Below are 16620 nucleotides of genomic sequence, written 5' to 3'. Positions count from 1 at the left end.
ATGAGCATCAACTCCAACAGGGTATATTACTAGTATGTCATAGCACAGTAAATGCAGGATGTGGATAAAGCCATTTTAACGACTGACATGATGTGGAGGGGAACCACATCAACAGTGCTTGGGACCTGCTGAGGTCCTGAAAAGGCCCTGATTCTCAACCTGGAACCAATGACTCTGTTGTTAGTCTTGTCTACTTTAGAGCAATCACCAATCTCCTTACCTATTTCTACTGCCCCTCAAGGTTGCTTACTCCAAAGGAGGATCCTCAGCCTAAAAACAAAGTTTTCAACCATGGCCGCACATTGGAATCACCTAGGGAGCTTTAAAAACACTGCCACCTGGTTTCCATCCTGGAAGACTCTTACTGAACTAGTCTGGGGTAATGCTGTGAGCCTGAGAATCCTCCATCCCCACTCCTACCATAGCTAGAGTCTAGCCATTTTAGAAACATTTTAGAAACATTCAGGAAAACAGTCTCTGGAATAGCAATCTCCCAGTTACACCATCTTGTTAACTAGATTTTCTTTCTACTGTCAAGTCTTTGAACAAAGGAAGATCCTGGTACCATCAAGTGTTCTGATTATCTAGAACAGAGGTCAGCAAACTGTTTCTGTAAAAGGACAAATACTAAATGTTTCAGGCTCTGCAAGCTATGCAGTCTCTGTCACAACTATTCAACTCTGACACTGTGGCCACGGATGATATATAAACAAATGAGTGGGGCTGCGTTCTGATAAAACTTTATTTATGAACACAAATGTGAGTGTTGTGTAATTTTCACAGTGATGAAATGTCATTTCTTTTGATTTTCTGCCATTTAAAAATGTAAAAACCATTCTTCACTCTAAACTAAACAGGAACACTGGCACCGGGCCAGTGGGACCCGTGAGCCACAGTTTGCCAACCCCTGACCTAGAACTATTCCACTGCAGACCTAAAATTAATGAATGACGGAATTCAAATTATTCAATGAGAACTACATCAAAAGTGGTCAGATTTACATCCTTCACTCATTCAACTAAATTGTCCATGTAGTTGGGACATGGAGTGTGGAACTGTCCACATAGTTGAACATAAACCATAAATGACCTATTAAAACATGACTTTCCAAACCTCATCTGCATAGGAGTTTGCAAAAACTGTAAAGAAGCAGTACACAAGCATGTTTTAAGGGTCCCACATAAGGATTTCAATAATATGTTAATTTGCTGCCAACATTTAAAATTCAGGATATTTCACATAAAAACTCAGATTATCATTCTCTTGGAAAAATAACTGCAAAATGTGGATACTGGGCCCGAACGTTGGCATGGCAACAATCTGCAAGTGCTGAACAAGGCTACCTCTTTAAATGGGCCATGTTCTCCACTTGACCACAAATCCTATCTTCGGATAGGTTAACTGGATGTCCCTAGAGGCATTTTGCTTTTATGACCCCTTCTCTATGGGCCTTAGAAAAACCTTACATCTCTTACATCTCTTTCACAACATGGCTTCAATATCTCATTGGAAGACCTCATATGAAAATCTCTCCATCTGCTCTCAAAATTCAACACCTCCAGACACCAAGGCCCTAGATATGAAATCATTGGTTTTCACGCCAGAGCAAGGTATCAACTTAAGAAGAGTTTCAGTCAAATACCCCTCTCAGTGTATTCTCAATGCGAACCATGGTCTCCAATAAGATAGACAAATGACAAATGACCCTTCAGGTCTTCTCATCTTCAAGCCAACCAAGGTAGAGAGGCCAACCCTAAGGAGGTAGGGTTAGGGTAAAAGCACTCACATCAGAACATCTTAATTAAGCAGAGTGATCAATAACACATATAGTATTTAGAAAGCAAGCTTTGGGACTGATGGAGTAAAACCAACAAAAAGACTATTCTGCATAGGATAAGAAGTCAATTGCCAGATTTTGAAAAAAAAAAAAAACAACCTAAGAATATGCAGGAAAAGCTAGTAACTAAAGTTTGGTCATTAGTAACCCACACTGTGTGACTTCACCTGGCTCACACCCACCTTCAACACAATAGTTTATTTTGGGGTGGCCGACTTCTGACAACTACATGCTTATTGATACGATGCATATTATCTTCTTACAGGTGAAAGGACCCCGGGAAAGAAAAATTTCCAGGTATATACAGAGTGGGTCCCTAATGCACTTGAGCAACATAAGCCCAACCCCCCTTTTTTAAATATAGGTGTTAGTTTGTTAGCCACATCAGAAAAAGAAATGTTCAAACAGTAGATTTTCCACTTGAAATTAAAATGGAAATTAGCCCTTAGAAAGCAGAGATGACTGTAAGTTTATACATCAGTGGCTGGTTCATGAATTATTAACTGATTTTAATGATCCTGGCTATATTTTATTTGAAGTTATTCTCCTACTTTCAACGACTTTTGAACCCTCAAAACTCTTTCATCCATTCTCCATAGACAGTACACTTTCTGTACGCTGACATTTAAAAAGGATCCATATACTCACAGAATGTAAAGATAATACATACATATAATTTATACAAAGGACTCTGGTCGTTTGTTAAAGACAGAAATGAATGAAACCCTATTATTCACGGTTTGTAAATAAATTTAAAGATAAGCACTAACTTTTCACTTGTTAAGCCTGGAGCAGAGGGTTCTGTATTTCTTCTTCGAAAGTTTCCCAGATGGTCATTAAAACAAGAAAGGGCAGAAACATACTTGCTTTGAAACCCATCATTTCCAGAATGATAATACATGTCATCGAAAGTTAAGACTTCAGAGATTAATAATTACAGGTATTTCCAAACAAAATAGATGCATGTCCTGGTATGCTAGTTTTTACATTTTCTATACAGATCTGCATTGAATAGTACCACTTCAGACACACAAGTTAGCTGTGAAACAAAATGCTATAAACCGTTAATTAGCACTTGCTGCTTTATACCCATAAAGTTAATACTTCCTCTTCTACTACTTTCTCCCTATAAAGAAAAATTACCGGGAATAAAATTGGGTTTTTCACTGCTGAAATTAAGAGTAGGAAGATAAAGTATTGGGACTTGAATGAAAGATTATTGTATTTTTACCTGCAAGGAATTAAATGCAAACACCCCTTAGACTAAGTACAATTTAATTTCTACCAATATTAAGTGCTGTGCCTGACTTTTGTAAATCTGGTGTACACGCAGCACGTACCACCACCAGACTGCTGAATTACTAAGAAACCAGGTTATTTCAGGCAAAAAGCTACATCAAGAAAATATGACAGTAAACCAACTTGCATCCTCACTCCTGAAGTTGAACAAGCATCTCAATAAACAACGGCAGGTTTCGAGCTTTCTATACCCTCCTGAAGGAAATGTTCTGACTTTAAATGGACTCAAAATAGCTTTTCTCAAAAAAATAAATAAATAAATAAATAAATAAATAAATAAATAAATAAATAAAAAGAGACACACACAAAACACCCACAATTTCCTCTGGTCCCTTGAAGTACCCTTGGGATCTCAGCGAACAGAGAGATTTGCCACGCACTGCAGTGACTGGATTAGTACAAAAGGTTTCTATTTTGGTGTCATTCGAGTGTTGCTGATCTTAAATCAGGGAAAGAAGTAGTTACATTAAGCAAGGTAATGGCTTCCAAAAATAAGAGCATGCCCGGTTCTCCAAGGCTTGCATACACAGGCCAAGTTGTAAGGAGATAAATAATACCCCACTGGAACAATTAGGTGGATTCTCAGAAACACGACATACTTAATTAGGCTGCCTAAGTCCCTAACTGAGCATACAAGGGGGACTTTTTAACGCTTTTAATAACCTGAGTAAATCCAAAATCAGAGGACAGAAACGAAAACCTTCACCCAGGCCCCTGCCATAGGCCTTTTCTTGCTTCTCTTTCAACGCTTAACCTACCACTCTGGGAATTTTGAGAGAATGAACTCCCTCCTCCCGGCCCCCGCCCCCCAGCACCACCAAAGGGTTAAATCACCCTGAATAATGTCCCTCCGTTGTATACTTGGTGTGTGTGGGGGGGTGGGGAGGCCCGCGGTGCCAGGCGCGGGGCTGGGGGACGGGGACACAGGGGTGAGGCACAGAGACCCCAATGGTCTTTCACAAACTTCACCACTGGAGTTGGGAACGGAGTATAAACAAATAGAAAGGAACACGAGCCTCCATCAGCCACGGGGCACAGCAAACTGTTCCTCACTCTCTAGATACAATTCCTCCTCTTCCTGTTATTTATTCATTAGTTTTGTATAGCACCTTTCTTTCAGCGGCTCCTTATTTCCTCCTCTGTTATCCAAGCAATCATAAACAAACTACGATTTGAAAGAAAAGGGGGGGGGGAGGAGGGAGGAGCAGGGGGGAAGGAGAAAGAAAAACCACATTCAAAAGGCACAGGCCATCCAGAGCACAGCTCTTTCTCTGAACATCGCCCTCGGGGTGATGTTTCCTCCAAAGCCTGGCCGCGGGGGCTTCAGGAAGGACCGGGAAGGGGAGTCCGCGCCGCCCCGGCCGCAGGGCTGCGCCTCCCGCACCGACTCGCCGGGTCCGAGCTGCGCCCGCTGCCCTGGCGAGACCCACCTTCGCCCACCTGAGACGCGCGGTCCTCGAAGTTGGCGCGGGGGCTGGGGGCGGGGCGGACCGGGTGGAGGTGGGGTGACCCCGCGCGTGGTGTGGACGTCTCCAAACCCGATCTCCCCGAAATGCAAAACTTACCCCTCCCCAAAAAACGAAAGATGAGAAGCCGCTCGCGCTAACCAGGGAGGGGCCGGCACCTCCGTCCCGCGGTCCGAAGCGCCCGAGCCAGAGGGCAGCAGAGGCCACCTGCGGGGGTCCCAACACTTCGCCCCCCCCCGCCCCCCGCCCAATCCAGGGCACGCTCAAAAGTTTGTTCCTTTCCTCCCCCGAGCGGCCCCGGGTCCAGCTCTCGAGTGCGAGGGGAAGGTAAGAGGGGCGGGGAGGGGGGAGGGGGCGGCGAGGTCGTCGGACCACGAGATCGGGGACTCCTGCGTCGCACCCCCCTCCCCAACTCAGGGGCGCTGGGACCGTGTTTACTAATAACAACAACAAAGAATCACAAGCGTGTCCCCTCCTTCGGTCCTTGGGCTGCTCTTCGCTTCTTTGGGGCAGCAAAGGGGAGTCGGCGGGGCTGGCGGTGGGGGCGCGCGGGGAGGGAGCGCCGAGCGCCGGCAGAGGGACAAAAAGGGGGGGGGAAGGGGGCAGAAAGAGTGGAGTGGGAGAGTTGGACAGGGACGAGGGCGCAGAGGCAAAGGAGCGGAGCAGGAGAGAAAAGTGCAGCGGGCGGGGGCTGGAGAGCGGGGCGCGCCCGCGCCCGGGATGGGGAGGTGGCCCCCGCCCCCGCCCCGGCCCCCCGGCCCCCCGGCCCCCCGGCTCCCCGGCCCCGGCCCGGTCGGTCACCTTGCTGTAGCCGTAGTACCCCAGGCACTGCGCGAAGTCCAGGCCGCCGGGGTCCCCGGCCGCCGCGGGGTAGAACCTCACATCCATGCCGGAGCCGGGCCCGGGGCCGGGGGGCCGGGGGGCCGGGGCTGGGGCTCGCCGGGGCCGCTGCCCGCCTCCTCGCAGCCGCTAGATCCACCGTCGGGGGCGCCCGGCCGGGGCTGCCCGCGGGCGGCGCGTGAGGGGCTCGCGGCCGGAGGGGCGCCGCGACCCGAGCCCGGGGAGCCCGGGGAGCCCGGGGAGCCCGGGAGCCGCGGCCGCCGCACACAAAGGCGCGGCCACGCGAGCCGCGGGAGAGCGGGAGGCGGCCCGGGGGACGCGCCCCGCCGGGGCACCGAGGCAGCGCTGCGCGCGGGCCGTGCGCCCGGGGCGCGGGGCGCGGCGCGGGGGCCCGGGCGGCGCGGCGAGTTCAGGTGCGCGGGGCGAGGCTGGGACGGCGGCGGCGGCGGCTGGCCCCGCTCCTCCTCCTCCTCCCGGGCGGACTGAGCAGAGGAGCGGCGGAGACAAGGGGCCCGGCCCCTCCCCTCCTTCCCCCCTCCTGCTCCGCCGCCGGTCCCCTCCCCGCGCCGCCGCCGCTCCGCCCCTCCCACCGCGGGCAGCTGGCGCGCCGCCCGCCCCGCCGGTGCGCTCCCCGGCCCGGCCCGCCCCCGGGCGCGCCGACCCCGCCCCGGCCCGCCCCGGCCCGCCCCGCCCCGCCGCGGCCCCTGCCCCGCGCCCCGCGCCCCGCGCCCCGCGCAGCCCGGCAGCGCCCGTCGCGCGCGCCGCGGCTCCCCCTCCCGGGCCCCTCTGCTCCCCACCTCGCCCCCCTCCCTTCCTCCCGGTCCTCTTTGTCCCCGATGCCTCGGAGCGCTCCTCGCTCCCTTCCAAGCCTCGGCCGCCGGCCCGGTGCCCGGTGTGGCCCTCCCAGCCCCCCTGCCGCGCCCCGCGGCGCCCGGCCCCCGGCTCCCGTCGCGGCGTCCCCTCGCCGTCCGCTCCCTTGTCGCCCCTCGCCCCGTTTGTCCCTCGTGGGGCCGGCCCCCGGCCCGCCTGCCCTCCGCCGCCCTCCCGCGCGAATGGCCCCTGCTCGGCGGCACCTCCCCGGCAGCCAGCCCGCGGGAGGGCCTCCCGGGGGCCGGGGCCGGGCCCCCAGGTACACCTGTGGTGTTCTCCAGGAGGGGTGTTGGGGCCTGACCTTTCACAGGTAGGCAGACTCGAAGCTTCCCGGGTTAAGCCTCGTGTCGGTTCTCTTCGTGTTTCCTTTGCTCTTGTTTGTATTCGGAAGGCATTTGAGTAACTGGATCTAGGCGGATCATTCACTGCTCTCGGAGAGAAAATGTCCCCATTTTCCTAAAAGGTTCTGGGTGATTAACTTCCTCAAACTGCACTCACCCACCTCCTCTTTATTTCTTTCTCTTTCTTTAAGCTACATCTCGTGTGTGTGTGTGTGTGTGTGTGTGTGTGTGTGTGTGTGTCTCCCTCCCCCTCCTTCCCTCCACCCCCCCCCCCTTTATTGCTTTGGGTTAATTTGAGAGTTTGGCCCTCAGCCTTGGCGAAGGGAAGTGACTTTATTGCCAGACGAGAACGTTAGGGAGAGGCGGTGAGAGTTAGCCCCCCTCCCCAATTTGGTGATCTGGAAGCTGCTTTAACCGGAAGGGAGAAATTCTCCAATATCTTAGCGGACACTCGCGAACACTTTCGTCTCCCGAGCACACTTTGCTGGCCCGCGGCCTGAACTTTTTCAGACAAGCACCGAATGGGTTGCTTTTCACTTCTTCTGTTCTCCAAAGTAGGCTCTCCAGCGTGGTGACACCTGCGTATGTACCTTCACCCAAGATTACGTTTCTGGAACCAAGCAGGAAAAATAAACGTCAATTAGGTGAAAGTGTGTGTATTTGCTCTTCTCTTAGCCGAAACGTGTGTTTGGATACCGCCGGAGAGAGCGGTGTGTATTCAGGGAAGGAACAACTGTTCACATTGTCCCTGGGTTGACTCCAATCCCCCCTCCCGAAAAAGCTTAGGTCCTCTCTTCCCGGTCTCCATTTAACGTTGACAACCCAGCGGCGCTCCCTAATGGCCCAGCGGGTTGCACAAATTGGCAGCGAGCTGAGATATTATCAGGACAACACCCCATTGAGCAGGTTCTTGAAACGCAGAAGTGGAGGCCCTTTCTCTGGGCCACTGGGCGCCTGTGGCCTTTCCACCAATCAGAGCTGGAGGTTGCAGTGGCCACCTGTTGTCTCGCAAGAGAACATCTTTTAAGTTTCACTATTAGTATTTAACAATGGCATATATAGTGCAGCATCTGGCCGCAGGAGAGGGGCAGCCTGCTGATCCGAGGTACCAAAAAAGAAATTATATATTTTTCCCAGATAGTTGTTAACAGGAGCCCAAAAGGCTGGGAAGCAGAGTTTTTCATCGCACGTGTACATTGCCCACCTTGTGCTTGTGCTTGTTCTGTTGTGCATCTGGAGCAATCTGAGCTTGATTACACAGGATGAAGGGAAGTATAATCAAAGTTACGGAGAGGCTCAACCTGACGCTGTAATCAGAACTCGAGGATCAAGAATACAAATATTCACCGTGGAAACCCCACTAGCTGCGAGAATGGGAATTGCATGCGGGCTCATGTGTTGCATGGAGCCCTGAGCCTTTCCAGTAGACACTGGAGACTGAAGTGACAACCTTGTCCCAGGAGGCTCCCAGGAGTTAGGAATGCTGGGTCACATCCAGTACCACCTCTTGGCCCTTGTTTTGAAAATCCCTCTCCCTGTTATGATGCAAATACCTTTGGGAAGGGATATTTGGGAAGGGACTGATATTCATCAGTCACTATTTTATTATGATGATGATTTAGGAGGCAAGGTAAGTGATTTCTGAGTGTAGACCTTGATTAAAGAGAGGAGAGGAAAAAGAAACTGAGGGGGTCTGAAGATCTGTATGTTAAAGCATTTAGAATGAAATAAAAATTTGCTGGAACAGAAACAGGTCATTCTGGAAGGCTGCTGACCTCAGGGCTTTGCCCACAGTCTCCAGGCACTCAGCAGCTACTTGTTCCTGTGCCAGACACTGTTTTAAGGCACGCATGAATGAGAAAGAGGGTCCCCAAAGGACACGGGTGGAAATCCTCCAAACCCGCTGTGGTTTGGACCCGTCACAGTCCTTCACACACACACATCTGTGGACACACATGTACTCATGCCCTGTTCCATCCACTCACCTGTCCTGACACAGCTACCGGCGCTATGGAGAGAAGCAATCTGATAAACAAATTCACATAGAGTAGGAGGGATGCCTGGCTCTGCACCTTCATGGTATTTGTAAAAGAAAGCTCAGTGCTGAACATGCTTGCTCAAGAGCCCGAGCTGGATCGTGGCTGTATCCCAAGAACCTTGCACCGTGCTTGGTACTCAGGGGGGTTGCAATAAATTAATATCCATTTAAGCAAGAACAACGAGAAGGAAGAAAGGCAAGGAGAGAGAGAGGGAGAAGCGGAAAGAGGGGGAGGGCAAACAGATGTTTTAATAGTGGAAAAGCATTCCCAAGGGAATCCGTCAAGGTAAGACTTGAGAAGAGTGAACCCAAGACCTCTCATGTGGATATATAGGAACAATCTACCTGAGGTGGGGTGGGGATGGGGGCTCTTTTGCACTCTGCTGCTTTAGATCTCTTGTATACAACAAAACCAGAATTCTGTGTTTTTTCTTTTAGAGCTGATCTGATCCACCTCCCTGTTGCATTCAGAATACTGCCTAATTTTAAGGGTTCTGGTGGATCTGAAGCCCATCCATTAAAAACTTGAGAATGATGCCTTTTAAAACATTAATGCAATTGTAGCTGCCATGCTATTTGTCATCTTAAGGGTGTCACCTTTTTCAGGCTGTCAGCATTTGTTTCTGAAATGCCACAGACAAAGGTTTCCTTTGTACTAGGTTAGCCTTGAGTTTGAAGAAACTTCTCCAAGAACATATCTTAAACATGCTTTGATTTTATGCTGAACAGTGCTAACAGTTACTGATGTAGAAGGACAGCACTAGAGTCAGTTATACAGAAAATGCAACTTCTGAGCATAAGAAAAATCCCGTAAGGTTTTTGTATGATTTGAGTCAAAATGATCAGTCTTATTAGCTTGATGTTTCCAATTGAACAGTACGTATGATCCAGGAATCTCAAAAAAAAAAAAAAAAAAAAAAAGCTTTAAGAGGTTCAGTGAAAATAAATCGTTTTTATGAAAGCAGAGAAACCATGACGGGAAAACTATCTTACATCTTGACAGAATCCAAAAGCTGTATTTCTCTATTCTGTCTCCAAATTAAGCAAAAAAGTTCCCGTGAGGACTGCACTAAACCTGCCGAATTTTATACCCAAAGATCTTCCTGAGACCCTAGCTTTTAGGGAATCTGTGAGTGGTGATTTAACCTCTCTGTGAAGTGCTTGCCCAGATGAGATGAGATTACTATTAAACATTATATACAGTTTAATTTTCCAGAGTTTTTGGTCATGAAAAGTCATATCCAAATATTATGATCCTTGTTTGCAGTATGTAATGTAGCCAAATTAACAGCAGCTCCAAATGGAAATTAACAAGGCCAGAGCGAGTTGAATTTCTTCTCCTCCGATTCCCATAGTAACAGCTAATGTATTATATTGGTAAAACATTTTATATTCGGTTTTACGTCTGAATTTGGCTTCATGTCATAAAGCATAGCATTTCTATCCAACATGGATTCTTTGTATCTGTATAACTCATCTCCATGAAATTTAGAGTTCCATGTCAGAGATTCACCACTTCACATTCACAGTCTAAATCACATGCAGATAAAATCAAGTCGAGATCTAGCAAGGCTCTCGCGACAGCGCATGTACACACACAGTATAGAGGAAGCATTCCGACCCTGGGCCCTCAATACAAATCCCCTGTGCAGACGCTAAAACTAATCAACAGGGGAGAGTTCCACATAGGAATGTAGTGTGAAAAAAATCCCCAAGCATCATCATTGTTAGCTTCAATTTTCAGTGAATCCAAACTTTTCAGGTCTGGAAATATGAGCCATCTTGATATTTTTACTTAAGTCAAAAAATACGGAAACATGAGCAAATTGGGGGGAAAAATAAGCTCACTTTTCACACATGTTTACGTGTATGTATGTGTATATATATGCATACATATATGTATACACACATATATGTGTGTGCATGAGATATATACGTTTGTGTGCATGAGATTGCTTCTTACATTACTGCAACCAACTTTGGCCCTATTGGTCTCTGTGCTACCAGGCACAAGAACCACTCTAGAAAACCAATCATTTTCCCAGTTGACCATTACTTTTACTAAGAATAGATACACCCATAGGTTCTGACAGATATATAGTAATTATGGAACAGTAACCCCCCCAAACCCCTAGTAGCAAAAAAGTACTGAGCCGAGAATTCATTCCCAGAAATATAAAATGCAGCAACTATTTGCTTGTGACCTAAGTAGCTCTTCAATAAAGCTATTTTAAAAACCAATACACTCGACACAATCAGGAGGTGTGCAATTTTCAGTGTGTTTACACTCTGCCTTAAAAAAAATATCCTGTATTCACAGAAATCCTAAACTGTTGTCCTGCCTGTTTTCTGAAATATATTCTATTTCTTTTAAAGTGAAAGAATGACCTCTTTTGCAGGAACAATTTTCAGAGACAGCGTGTTTATCAAATGGTTTCTCTGCTTTCATAAAAACAATTTATTTTCACTGAACCCTTCAAGATAAGCATCAAAGCCAGGAAGAATGTACAATGAAGTTTATAATTACACTCCAGAAACAAATACAGGGTAGTTTTTATTTTGCTCAAGTGAAAAGACTTTTTTTCTCCCCCAAAGAGACAAAAGTAGTGATGGGGGAGGAGGTTTATACAGGAGTAAAATTCAGGAAGCTCAGAGGTTTTCCAGCAGGAGGGGACCTGCAGTGTTGCCCACAAAGACCACCGCCAAACAATGAAAGCTAAGGGCCAGGACTCTCTTAGCAGTTGGTGGGGGTCAGTCCATGTTTCATTCTTCACCAAGAGGCAGCTAAAAGAGCATTAAGGAAAGAAAATCAGTAAGCAGATATTAATTAAGCCCTTCCACGACAGATCTGTATACCATTGCTCATATGTATCTCTCCTAGTTGGAGCTCCTAATGACATCCTTTCTTTGTTAGGCACCCATGTTTGTAGGTGTAATTTATATGGCGTATTATTATTAATAACCGCGGAAAAATAAAATTTGTCAAAATAACCAAGAAAAGAATGGAGTCAAATAAAGATTCTGTTTCTTGGGTGCCTAGGTGGCTCAGTCCGTTAGGCATCTGCCTTCGGCTCGGGTCGTGATCCTGGGGTCCTGGGACGGAGTCCCACATGGGGCTCCTTGCTCAGCGGGGAGTCTGCTTCTCCCTCTCCTGCATCCCCTGCTTGTGTGCTGTCAAATAAATAAAATCTTCAAAAAAAAGGAAAAAGCTTCTGTTTCTTAAGAAATGGGAAACAATTGCATTTGATCACAGAACAGCCAAGGACTAGCAGCAAAATAATCTCCCCTAATTTACATAGATCTGTGCGTGCCAAACAGATGAGTGTTTGCTTTTCGAGTAATAGTGCAGGTGCGTATCCTGCAGTGACGAAATCTCTAACTCATCAAACTGTTTCGCCAGAGTGGGACAGGCCCTCTTTTCTGGAACAGTTTCAAGCTTTCTCCCCAGCATTCCAGCCACCTGTTTATGGAGTTCATCCTCGGGAGTACATGCATGCAATTAGAAACAAGAAAATGAAAATAAATGACCTTGTTTGTTATTTATAACAAAGAAACTCAGCGAAATTAATGCTGTGGAGCTTGACCTCTTGACCCGGGAGAAAAAGCCACCTCATGGCTTTGTGAAGGATGAATAATACTCCAGCAGCTCCCTTTTGTCCAGCCGGCCTGACTTTTGGCTGGTCATTAAAGCCGTATATCCAAAATATTAAAATGTGTTACGAGTTAGATTAGAGGATTTGCGCTCCTCAAAAAAAGCGTGTTTACAGAAGTGAGCCAAAGAGCTTGTCTTTGTAAGGTTAGCAGGTAAAATCACTTAGTTTTATCTACTCAGCGTGTCCTGTGTCAACAACATGTTGAAGAAAAGGAAAATATTAAAAAGTGTGAACTAGAGCTTTGGGAATCAAGGAATTCTTAAATATGTAATAGGACTCAAGTGGAGAGGTGGTCTTGGCAAGTGGCGCAGGGAAAACCTCACGCTTCCTTGTTGTGGAGGCTACTGGCGGGGAAGGAGGTGCACCTTCCTCTGGTTACATAAATGCAGTGTTGGATGGTGCCCCCCAGAGTTGTGCACTGGAGTAGCGCTGCCATGCCCACCCCCAGTCACCTCGCCCCCCCCCCCCAATGCCCACTCACCTGAACCCACGCAGTCTGGAAACCCAGGCAGGACAGAGAGATCACAATGGTGAAAGACTCTTCAGAACCAGCACCTACCTGACTGAAAGATCTTCAGGTAGGATCACTGGTCACACCTGATACCCTCACAACCTGTGTGGCTGGTCCTAAGGCTGGCCTCTGCTACCACCTACTGCCTTCTTTCTCCCCTTTTGGATCCCTCCTTCATTCACCTACAATGCATTCCACAAGTGTTCTGGATTCTTCTAGTCCTTACATGAAAATCTAAATCTGATTGATTTTTCCTCCTCAAGTTATTTATTTACTGTCCTGTCTGTCTGGTGCTACTATGTCTTTAACTGTTTTATTTTATTTTATTTATTTTACCTTTTAAAAAGGTTTTATTTATTCATGAGAAACACAGAGAGAGAGAGGCAAAGAGACAGGCAGAGGGAGAAGCAGGCTCCCTCAAGGAGCCCAATGTGGGACTTGATCCCAGACCCCAGGATCATGCCCTGAGACACTCAACCACTAAGCCACCCAGGTGGCTGTTAACTGTTTTATTTTTCCCCAGGAATAAGTAAGGGTTTTCTCGGGAAGAACTCTCTACCATTCCTAGAAAATATCTTTTTCACTGTCAAATGAAGCCAATTTCATGAGGTATGCAGACACTATTATGGACCATCCCTCCTCACCTTTTCTTTTCCTTCTAATGCCCTGGGGTCCTTCATCATGTGCCTGTCCCCACCTTTCACTGGGGATGCTGCAGCCATAAATCTGGAGGGATTGCTACAAAGCCTTGTTGGTCACTCCACATACTCACACAACAACAAAACTATAGCCATGAAAGGTCCAACCTTATAGCTAACACCCGTGGGACTGGCCAATTCTCAGGCCCAGAGAAAGAAGTTTTTGCATTTAATTGGTCTAAAAAGTGGCACCTGGGTGGCTCAGTGGTTGAACACCTACCTTTGGTGCAGGTCATGATTCTGGGGTCCTGGGATCAAGTCCTACATCGGGCTTTCCGCAGGGAGTCTGCTTTTCCCTCTGCCTATGTCTCTGCCTCTCTGCTGTGTCTCTCATGAAAAAATAAATAAAATCTTTAAAATAATAATAATTGGTTTTAAAGAAACCCATTCCGCAACTCAAAGCTACAAGCCAGTTATTCTTTCACTGAAAGACTAGGCTCCCACAATCTAGAAGCACCACCAGATGAGTTCCCACTGTATGCTTGAAGTACCAGGTGTTATAGCTGATTTCAGGGGGGAGGCACAGGGTAGCCTGTGATTATTCCATCTTACCCAAAACTAAAACTCATGTCACTTAACTATTCAACAAATTCTCTCTCTGCTTTTGTAAGTATGTGGTGCTCAGGTTCTAGAAATTGGGGGGTGAGGAGCATGATCACTGTCCACCCTGAAGATTTTAAGACACAGGGGAAGTATTATAATAATGAAATTTTCTCATCAGTGTCATGGGAAGAGCATCCCCTCCCTGATAGAGTCAGCAGGTATTTATTTATAAACATTTATTTACAAGTATTATGGATAACATGTTGCTTAGAGAAGAGAGAGATCATTTATGACTAGGAAGATCAGGAGAAGCTGCCTGGAGAGGACAGTTGAAAGTAGAAAGCATTTAGGGGAGGCAAGAGAGATGCAAAGTGGCTAGGGGAAGAGAGGTTTCGAACAGTTACTAAAGAGAAGAGGTCATTTGTGTGGTAGGGACAAGAGGTTCTATCGGCCATTTCTTGGATAGTTTATGCTACACAAACAACTCCAAATACCTTAGTGGGTTTGCCACCACAAAGGGCTGTTGCTCATCCACCTGTCTGTCTACCAGCAACCAGCTGCCACTGTGCTCCACACTTACACCCCAGGATTGAAGTCATCTTGTGACAGAGGAAGAAGAGAGAGTGGAAGCATACTATGGCGTCCCGAGCTCCTGCTCACATCCCTTCCACTCACTTCACTGGTCAGAGCCAGTCAGATGGCCAAGCCTTATCCCAAGGGGGCAGAAGGGATGATCATCCTGGAGGGAATGGCCTGTATTGTGCAATAATGCAGTCAGTGACACAGGGAGAGTTTGTTGTTGCTGTTGTTGCTGCTGCTGTTGCCGTTGTTGTTTTAGCCACTTAGCAAAAGTCTCAGACAAATAGTAAAATTGTTTAGCTGAGCAGTGAGTGAGTGTTGAAGAGGTTGGTGAGAGAAGATGCTAAGAAGTTGTGGGGGGAAGTGAGGGCCAGAGAAGAGAAGTGCTGTGGAGTTTCCAAGGCCGGGCAGCTGAGTTAGATTTGATGTGGGTCGCTACATGAAGAATGACACGGAAAGCATGGCTGGCTGCTCTGATCTCCAGTTTGCTTTAACTCATCTACAGCAGATTCATTAACATTTTATTAGTTTATATCCTGTGCCAGCTGTGATGTTTGCATAGGTGTATGTATATACTATATGTATATATGCATATGCATAGTATATGTGTACATATATATATACATATAGTATTTTAATCCTCATGACATCTCTGTGAGATAGATCGTATTCTCTTTTAGTTGAAGAAGTGGGCTCACAGAGGTTAAATGACTTGCTTAAGGACACAAAAGTGGCACACAGGAGCTGGGATGCAAATTGAGGTCTCTTCTTTCGCTTCATCACTGCAGGGCAAAGAAATAAAAGTGTCACCTTGCTTTAGTACTGGCTCGTTATCCCTTATGTCTCCCTATACCCACTGTCTGAAAGCGAGGTTAATATGATACTTTTTTCTCCTCAAGCAGAAGTTGTCATTAACATGATGTTTCTATAACCCCTCCTTGCATAGTACAACGTCATAAGTGAATAAAGAAACAAGGCTTTACCTGAGGTCTTTATTATAAAATCCTGCGGCAGAGACAGTTGCTGTTTACCAAATGTTCCTGTGCTGCCACCCACCCCCATCACATATTTCCCAACGAGTCTTGCCATTAGGTAACCAGGCCTGGCCAATGGACTGAGCAGACACGTGTCTCTTCCAGGCTGGGACAACTAATTGCTGGTATGCATCCTCTGTATTCCCCATGCACCTCTCTTGCCCTACTGTGGTGCCCCTTGGCATTCCAGATACCATAGGTAGAAGATGGAGGAGGGCCAACCAAGCCTGAGAATTTACATGAGCAAAGACATATCGCTATGGTGTTGAGCCATGAGATGTCAGTGTTTACTAGTTACTGCAGACTAGGCCACCTGGATCTACACAGATCCCCCTGACTTTAAATGACACAGGGAAAGACACCATATATATCTGTCCTGCTCATTCTCTGACCGTGTTGCTGAATTCAGGGCCTGCCACGTGGCATATGCTCAGGGGACATTGGTGGAAGGAAAGTGAATGAATTCCAAACGGAGTCTGGTCTCTGAAAGCTATTTAGTTAAGCCACCTATGAATTATTTTTGGAAATGAGTAGTCGATCAGTCTTCCGGAAATATCTTGGCATCATATCCGATTAAGACGTTACTATGTATTTTTCAGTTTCAAATGCCTCCCCCTAACATCCAAGGTCCTCATAATCTGACCAGGATTCCTATGATGTTACCACCTTGTATCTCTAATTTAAGCCATGTGACATGTGACCTCCAGTCGTTTGAGTGATAGTAAAGAAAATATCTGTATTTCAGCCACACGTGTGTCAAAATTTTCCATGATGATTTCATGCATACAATTGCTGTCTAGAGAATCTTAGTAAAAATTTCTGGGAAGACACTGTTGGTTACCTTCTCCAAATTCATTCTCCTTCTTTTTGTGTAACCCTATCTCTGATTTATGTAGATCGCATCCTCTCAT

The 16620-nt window shown here is 47.1% G+C and overlaps 1 protein-coding gene across 6 annotated transcripts in view; it reads right to left on the bottom strand.

Moving 5' to 3' along the window:
- The window catches only part of TOX3 (TOX high mobility group box family member 3), a 105844-nt gene extending 99001 nt beyond the window's left edge, over nt 1-6843 (bottom strand). For 3 of the 6 annotated variants that reach the window (XM_077898445.1, XM_077898441.1, XM_077898443.1), the window contains exon 1: nt 5404-5567. In XM_077898445.1, the coding sequence (XP_077754571.1) occupies nt 5404-5490 (87 nt within the window). In that variant the 5' untranslated portion in view covers nt 5491-5567. Of the gene's footprint in view, nt 1-5403; nt 5568-6613 lie in introns of those variants that run through there. The other 3 variants (XM_077898447.1, XM_077898448.1, XM_077898446.1) reach the window with 3 other exon arrangements.
- Between the last annotated feature and the right edge of the window lie 9777 nt (nt 6844-16620).

This window comes from Canis aureus, chromosome 5 (genome assembly GCF_053574225.1).
Source record: "Canis aureus isolate CA01 chromosome 5, VMU_Caureus_v.1.0, whole genome shotgun sequence".
NCBI classification, from domain to species: Eukaryota; Metazoa; Chordata; class Mammalia; order Carnivora; family Canidae; genus Canis; species Canis aureus.
The sequence above is the reverse complement of the archived record's forward strand: the minus strand, read 5'-3'. Positions and strand labels throughout refer to the sequence as shown.